Source organism: Scardinius erythrophthalmus (assembly GCF_964197995.2).
Source record: "Scardinius erythrophthalmus genome assembly, contig: HAP1_SCAFFOLD_670, whole genome shotgun sequence".
NCBI lineage: Eukaryota > Metazoa > Chordata > Actinopteri > Cypriniformes > Leuciscidae > Scardinius > Scardinius erythrophthalmus.
Genome location: NW_028295951.1, coordinates 1 through 9,035, shown reverse-complemented (window position 1 = coordinate 9,035; position 9,035 = coordinate 1). Strand labels below are relative to the sequence as shown.

The 9,035-nt window shown below is 35.3% G+C and overlaps 1 protein-coding gene across 1 annotated transcript; it reads right to left on the bottom strand.

Moving 5' to 3' along the window:
• Window positions 1-1,127: 1,127 nt before the first annotated feature.
• Window positions 1,128-8,445, bottom strand: LOC308686704 (fibronectin type III domain-containing protein 1-like; the record flags this gene model as incomplete). Its single annotated transcript, XM_081395137.1, has 6 exons — window positions 1,128-1,884; window positions 2,001-2,123; window positions 2,337-2,498; window positions 2,776-2,805; window positions 2,889-2,968; window positions 8,337-8,445. Coding segments are annotated over 6 exons (620 nt in total), but the record flags the coding sequence as incomplete, so codon positions are not given.
• Window positions 8,446-9,035: the final 590 nt, after the last annotated feature.

Genomic DNA, 9,035 nt, shown 5'->3' with positions numbered 1-9,035 from the left:
ACTTCAAACTCATTATCTGTAAAGACTGTTCCTCTTACAAACGATGAGTCGGTACATTCTGAACTTGCAAATAGACAAAAGTTTTGGATTTGTATTGTTTCTCATTGATTTGTGATTTGAGCTCTACAGATATTTGTAGACTAAATGAGGGCAAGTTATGAACCGTTCTGGTATATTGGATGGATGGAAGATCTTCTCATATTTGTCTGTTGTTTAAAAATAACCATTACAACACACAACTCTGGGAAAACAGATAAGAGATCCCTAAGGCATGTGGATTATTAGGCGCCAAATAAAACATCAGTGGAAACTACTGTACTTATAGATAAGAAACCTTGCCTTTTCACTCTTGCTTTGAATCCAGCTGATGCCAAAGTGAGACTAATTATGGCAGGCATGCCAAATGATGACGCACCTTTCTAACAATGCCAGAATACATGGATGGATGCCAGTCATTGAGCTGGCATCCCATAATTATTGTTTCTTTTTAATGATGGGAAAGTATTCAGTCTTTATCTTGTACAAAAGATGGGAATAATAACTAAGAATGATAAAAAAAGGCATATAAAGTGCAATAAAATTTATTGCATTGCGTGTAGGAGGAAAGGACTTTCTAGGTATTTGTAATTTTGGAAGTTATAGGCTTTTAAATGTGTCAGAATAAAGGGTTATTTCTAAAACACCTCATTCGAAATAGATTTAGAAAAGGAGGATAAGTTATTACCACCTATTATTATGTGGAAAGCCCACCACAGTTGCATGACCACAAACACGTACGTTTCAATCAGAAAGAATTCAACCGTTCTTGACTGTGTTCTGGATATATAAAATGCATTAAGATGGTGACTGTAATATTTCCCTGATTTGTATTCTTGTTTTTTTTTTTTACTCTGTTAATACATTGTACACATAACAAAAATTAATTGTAACTTTGTTCTTCTTCTAGAAATGTAGCAGTGTGGGTCTTTAAAGAAGGTGTGATTTGAAAAGTGATTCGCAGTAATCTCAATATAATTAATATAAAATATAATTCTTTAAAATTACAATATAATAAATCACAGACTTGGTGTGTAATGAACAGAAGTCTGTGGCACCTTATTATTCATCAAAGGGAGAAGAAGATCATGTTACATTTTCTCCATAGCACCTTTATTCAAATCTGAACCTTCCTGAGCAAATAAAAATAGTTTTTTTTTTCAATCTGCCCTAATATGGGCAATACTTCCATGCCAACTTTTGTTTAAAAAGAGGGTAATACAAAAATGTAAGAGTACAAAACCTCAGCAAGTTATATAAACAACAGCAAACATCACTCAGATAAAATTGTTACATCATTGCAAATGTCATATTTTTGTTCTCAGACATTTCTAATTCATTTGATCCTGTGCTTTGATACTTAACAAGCCAACAATTAGTGTTTCTTTGAAGTTACTGTAAGATAAATATTCCAGGTGAAGTTGAATGGGAAATAATTACTGATACAGAACACATGAAAATAAAACACTGTTAATAAACTCAAATACACATGCTGCAATTTCCTCATATACAGACTGATTTTTTTTTAAAAGTGCTTGATATCGTATGATACGTAGAAATATTAGTGTTACTCAAAGTACTATATTCCTTCCATCAGAAGCAGATGCTATATGATTTAGGTTTGTTTGCCATGGTGAGCAATAGTTCACCTCTGTGATTGGCTGGTAGATATAGGAAGAGAACACGTGGTATGTGATTGCCTGTGGAAATGTCCTCTTGGAGTTTCCCCCTGTTACCACTTTCCAGGGATTGGAACTCCACATTCATACCAGCCAACGAAAGGATGTGGTGTGCGCCTGCCAATGGCCCCGAAATTCACTGGCTCTTGTCTGTATGAGCGATAATATCCTGAAATCCACAAACGGCATCATGTTACAGTGCTGATTGATCACAGTGAGCAAACACAGAGGTGACATGAAGATTTGAGGCTTCAAGTGAAGTTAAACTACAGAGCGTGCTCGTACCTTGAGCTGTGGGTAGGTTGAGGGAGAGATTGTGTGGTCCTGTCCTTCCATCTAAATAGGAGTCCACAAACTGGCAGTGGTCCTCTCCGTGGCCAAATGTATCAGCGACGCTGTAGAATGTTTCTGAAATGGAAAACACTCGTAGCTTGAGTATCCCTCAGGACCCAAACCTCAGACAGCGCGTTGTGTTTAGCTGAGGGAAACTGTGGTTTGGATTGGATACTTCCAAGGCTTTAAGGCCAGCACTCCATAAAAAGACCGCTTCATATTACCGACACACTAAGCACTAGATCAAAGTTTTAAATGTATTATGTTGTTAGAAAGGAAGGTCAGTACCTTTCAGTCCATCTCCCATGAAGATCTTATAGCGCAGTGAGTTGCAGAGGACGACGCCTACAAACTTCCTGTACCAAGTGCGCTTGACAAACTGACTTCCTTTACAGGAACTGTGGGCTGGGTTATATCTGAATGAGAATGGGACCCAGATGGGCTCCCCACCTGGAAAGGGAATGAATGTCAATAACAAAGAGGTCATCGCATTTGAAAATTGTCACGAAAAAGGGAACAATGGTTCTTATAAAAAGACCTGCTTAGATCAGCTGTTTTTTGCTAGTCAGTGCAAACAGAGCTATGCTGACTTAAAACCTAGCTTGATTTGTACAATCATTTCTGATGAAGATGGTTGACCAAAGTAATCTTTAACACCAGCACATCAGCATTAAAAAAATGCTAGTCTTTTTAGCACAGGAATAATGTTTAATGATGTATCTCTTACCTGGGGGTCTCTCTATGAGCAGGGGATCATCTAGATTAAAGAAAACACAAATTTAATTTGTGCTTTTACAATTTTTTGAACCTATATGTGGGTTCAGACTAGAGAAGACTCACCTGACTCTGTGACGTATGTTAAAGTTTCACTGAGTGGCCCCAGTCCAAATATATTCTTTGCTTGAACTTTGAAGTAATACCTATGAACAAAAATGAGAACATACACGTATAAAATCTGTCAAATTTACAGCATGGTTTGCTTTCATGAAGAGACTATTTTTATGAAAGCATCTTGTATGTACATCTAAAACTCAACTGAACACTCGTAACTTAACTTACAGTGCGACCATAAGGATTGAATGACAAGGGATGGAGGGAACTATAGTAAAAGGGCAAGAAAATGAAAAGAAAGAAAACAATTTTAGGAAAAGTAAAGGAAATGAAAACAAAAGGGAATGAAAATTAAAAGAAATAAAAGGAAAAAAAGAGCATTGAAATGAAAGAAAAACAAGAAAAATGAAAAAGAGGAAGAAGGTAGGAAAAGAAAAGGAGAAAGAAGAAAAGAAAGGAAGGGGTAGGACAAATAAAGGAAATAAAAATGGATAAGAAAAATAAGAAAAGGAAAATGAAAAGAGGAAATGAAAGGAAAGAAAAGGGGTAGGATAAATAAAGGAAAAGAAAACAGAAAATGGAAAAGAAAAAAGGAAACCGTTAAGAAAACTGAAGATGAAAATGAGAAAAAAAGAAAAAGAAAACAAAAAGAACAGAAATGAAAATAAATAACTGAAAAATGACAATGTTGAAGAGGAAAAGAAGTTGGAATATAAAAAGAAAAAAAAGGAAAAGGAAAAGGAAAGGGCACAGTTAAAATGTGCATTTATAAAATGCATGAGAGGAAATGATAAGATAAGAATGAGCCTCTGGCTAAAAGAAAAGGTTGAAAAGGAATAATGACAAGAAGAGGCTGCATGTCAGAGAGGGTGAGCGAGAGAATAACACATCAACATGGAATTTCCAATCTGACAAAACCTCTTTGTTACAAATACCAGACCAAGCACTTATTCTGACTCTGGCACATTCTTTACCTCTGAGGATAAAATAGACAAGCAAAGAAATTAAACCAGAGAACTGTGATGAAGTTCAAGGGGCTGAGCTAACGGCACTGTTCTGCCTGTGAGAAGCTGTTCAGTAAGCTCAGGCTTCACTTAGTTTAACTCAGGACCCGTTTAATGACATAAAATCAGCACTGCTGGATCAAATTAGCACAGCCACGTGGAAACTCTGACCAAAATAAAGAGAAAATGGACAATTACAGTCAAACCGCCAGAGGGAGAGTGGGGAGGGGGCCTGCCATATTTCAGTGAGGATGTGTGTGTCCATGTGCAGTTTTCCTTGTCCTTTTGACCATATATTACTTAAGAATGTGTGGATGTGTGTCTTATTTTTCCTTCTTCTTTTGACCATAATTCCTCATGGAATTGATGAAAGCTCCAGTCTCGATATGCCATCCAAGTGGTTTGTCATTGTTGCTTTGACTAAGAGGGAGCTGTTATTGTCCACAGTGTGGGCTATTTACCTAGATCTAAAAGCTATTGCAAATCATTCATAAAACTTATCAACACTTCATGCGTGAATTATAAAGTTGTCAGTCACTGAGCTCGGCTGAGAGGCTAGAATAACAGAGGCTTCTAAATGAATCCCAGGGGACAATAAAAACAACTTCATCCTTACATTCCACATTTGATGTATGAACCAAACATCTGTAATGAGTGGATTTGCATTCAAGTGTTTTCTCAAGGTAGTGATGGAGAGAGTGCATCTGCATGCCTGGGAAAGTGTACAAAACAAATGTCAATCAAACCTGGGGTGTTGCACACAGCTGCATGCGTTTATGCATGTGTGAGTAACCAGCGTGCAGGACTACATGAGATCTGCAGATGATTTTTGCATGATTTTGAAGCAAAATCTGTTCTGGGAGTACTATACTTGAAAATCAGTGTTCGAATTGAGGGGGGGCTGGGGGGGTCCGGGACCCCCCATAAGGCCCAAAAAAATTATCTCGGGGGGTCCCCTGGTTTTTCATTAAAACTAAAATAATAGAAACATAATTTATTAGGTAATATATTTATTTTGAATCAAAGTATTGCGCTGCCGCTCCCATTAGAAAGTAATTCAAATTAGATTTGCGTCTGAAAAGACGCTCAAATTTATAAACAGATACATTTTATTGATCGTGCCATTTATACGCCAAAAACAGTTTTGTTTGTTTTTTGCGTGTAAATGATACGCACTGCAAACCCCTTGGGTAGGATTAGGGGTGTGTAGTTCATGTGTATTACACGCCATAAATTGCGTATCATATGCACGCAAAAACTGTTTTTTGCGAATAAAGGGTACGAAAAATAAATTTCGTGCTATAGATGAGCACTTTCACGAGAGTCTGGCAGAGTGAATCCTCATTTTCACCTCACGATGACGGTAAGATAATATTCTCTCTTTTATGATTGTTTGGTAATTTAAAGATCTGAATAGAATTTCAGCATTAACGCTTGTCCGGGACACGTGCGTGTACGTGTTTTTTAAGGGACAAGTGAAAGAGAATTGTACTTGCCCAACCGGACAAATGCCCTGATTAAAACAATTTTCAATATCAAAAAAATAAAATAAGAAATAACGTAGGCCTACTCGGTTACTAACGTAACCTCAGTTCCCTGAGAGTAGGGAAAGAGTAGGCTATAGAGAGTAAAAATTAGGGAAAAAATGCCCTTTATAAAGATAAAAAAATTATTCTGATAAGAGTGTTTTCCAACAGTGATGTAATGAAACATTGACAATTTAAGTTTGAAGGGAGGAAAGTCTCTGCTTAGACTGGATAATTTTGACAAAAGAAGAACTTTTATTTTAAATAAATCTTAATTTTAAATCAGCCTACTTCAGTGTGATATTTTATCATATTATCATGCTTAACACTGAGAATTTGAATAATTGAAATGTGATGATCAGATGCAGATATCTAAATCAGAGAATATCATATAGGTTTGGGAGGTTGGCGGGTGGATTATTTATTTTTAACAGCAGATTCGGGGGACTCAAAGTGCACCAGATTAATGAATTTATCTTTAAAATGTACAAAATTTTCTTCCGGGGGGGCATGCCCCCGTACCCCCCTAGATGTACCGAGCTCAACCCACAAAAATACTGTGGGAAACAGTTATATGATGTATTAAATTATATTTATATTAAATATTATATATAAGTTATATTAAATATATGATTTAATTATCTTATTAAAATACATGATTGGGATTTTAGCACCAACGCCTCATTTTGAGCCAGGAAAAATCCGGATTATTACAATAGAAAAGTCTTTGTTCATCAATTATGCACAGAGTTAATGCTCAGCTGCAAAAACGTGTTCTGAAACACTAAAAGTTAAGTAAATGAAATTATAGTATTATATGAAAAAAATAAATGAAAATATGTATATTATTCGTTTTGGTTTTTTTTGGAGGGCGGGGGGGAACCCCCCAAGAGCTTTGACACAATTCGAACACTGTTGAAAATCATAACTGAACAGGCAGAAAACATTTAATAAACAAACTCGCATAAGGGATGTGCAGAACTTTCTGAATGGCGGGCGTTTCAATTTTGTGGAAATCTGTGGACCAGCTCGTGGGTGTCGTAATGCACCGCTGTTGCTGCTTGGTGAAGAAAGCATTTAGAAGGGTCTGGTAGGCAGAAATTACTTCACATCCTTGGAAAATGTCCAGACAGCCCATAAACACCTCCTTTATCTACTGCTGCTCAAATGTGTTGGTAGGGGTTTACAGTGTCAAAGTGAGAGCAGCATTCGGGTGAAATGTTCAGTGAAATGTGCTTGAAATTGAGGCTTGGACAAAACAGGGAGGTATGGAGGACCAAATCTGCAGAAATTAAAAATAGATAGAGAGACAGACAGACAGACAGACAGACAGACAGACAGACAGACAGACAGACAGACAGACAGACAGACAGACAGACAGATAGATAGATAGATAGATAGATAGATAGATAGATAGATAGATAGATAGATATAATGAAAATAAAGGAATAAATGTCTTGATAAAACATTTTTAATTTAATTTAATCCTGAATGTATTTTTATATTACTTATTCCTTTATTTATTATTTTCTGTATTTATTTTTTTAAATTGCTTTTATTTGTTTTAACTTTTAATTATGTATTGCTATTTTTTATTATTTTTCAGCATAAAATAGCAATTTCTTTAGTAAGTGAACTCACTTACGCTTCTGTTTTTTTGGAGGGTGAGGAGAATAATTATTTATTATTAAATAATTATTATGGCTCTCAGTCTAAAAGATTTGATTTCAAGAAGACTAAATAATACACCTTTGTGTAATTATTAGATCAGGCAGTTTTGTGTGGATGAAATGTATGCATCAGTCCCCTACTCGCTTAACAACAACAATAACTTATGTACACTACCGTTCAAAAGTTTAGGGTCAATAATATTTTGTATTGATTTTGAAAGAAGTCTCTTATGCTCACCAAGGCTGCAGTTTTCTTTTAATCAAAAATACAGTAATATTGTGAAATATGAATTACTCTTTACTATTTTAGTATATTTTAATTTATTCCTGTGATTTTTTAGCAGTCATTCAATATCATTCTAATATGCTGATCTGGTGCTCAAGAAACATTTCTTATTATTATTAATGTTCAAAACAGTTGTGCTGTTTTTTGTGGAATGGCGTGATTTTGATGAATAGAAAGTTCATAGAACAGCATTTATTTGAAATTGAAATCTTTTGTAAAATTATATATGTCTTTACTGTCACTTTTGATCGATTTAATGCATCATAAAAAATAAAAAAATAAAAAGACGAGATTTGATGATAATTAAATTTCACTATAAAAAAAAAAAATGCAAATTACTTTTGTCAAACTTCCTATCTGGGCTTGATTGATCAGTTCCAATCTGCTCCAAAGACTCAGAAATCACACAGGACAGAATGAAACAAATATGTCAAACTGAATGGATGCATTAACGAGTTATGACACAATATGACAGCCCTACTAATTATATATTAGTCCCTTGCTCCCATGACTAAACCTGTCTTTTATTTAACATATTCAATATGTTGAATATCTTAGATCAGTTATCTTGTCAGAGATGGACTTAGCAAAAGATGTTTGGAAAAATGTACATCACCACAACTATTCCTAGATGATGTTGCACAATAAGGGGAAAATGAATTACCCATTCATATAAATTTATGTCCAATAAAGGAAGTGGAAATGATTTTGTAGCTTTGTATACCAGCAAGCCTTCAGCATATTGTTGGATTAAGCATGATTTAGGAAGGCTCCCAAAAGATCTCCATTGAGAACACGTTCCAGTTTTCTTTTTGTGAGCCTTTACATGCAAACTCCTTTGTATTCAATTGCAATCATTGCAGACAATAGAAAACACATGAATGAACATACAAAGCATGTAAAATAGTGAATGGATTGATGGGATATTTTTTTATCTGTGTGCAAGAGTCCTGTCATATGCTGGATCGCACCTGGAATTGGGCTTGAGGTTTTCAACAGGAAGGTGTGTTCCACTTGAGGGTCTGGTTGACCATCTGTTGTTTAGCACATCGTCGTAGGATGCACTGTGTACCATGTAGCCTATAAAAGAGAGAGAGAGTGAACAATTAACCCTTGTGCATCCTTGAGGACATTTTTGGCTTTTTCAGTTTTGTTTTTTTGATCACTTTGCCTGTGTTAATGCTAACTGCATAAAATTTGGCACGGGTGTGTATTTTTATTGGAATTTTACTATTTCATCATAATTTTCTTTAAAAAATCTATTTTGCACTAGTTACACAAAATACTTCCTCTTAGGACCTTAAGGACAAAAATGTCCCCATTGAAACCCATTAAAACTGCATTTTTTAATCCCTGTGCCGTTTAACTATAAAATGATGCAATCTTTTTTAATAGGCTTTCATTCTGTTGGCAAGGCTTCAAAATTGACATTTTTACCATTTTTTATCAGATGGTGCCATTTTTTCAGGTTAGGCCTATAAAGCAAATACTCATTTTTTTCCAGTTTTTCGCTTCGGCATATTATAGAGCCAACTGGATAAATTATGCAACGATAATTGTGTGGGTTTGTTGGTATGGATGTCTAAGTGTGGTTGGTATGTGTGTTATAAAAAAAAAATGTGTTTGTGTGCATGTGTGTGCTTGTAATATTTGAGAGAGAAAAACTCAAC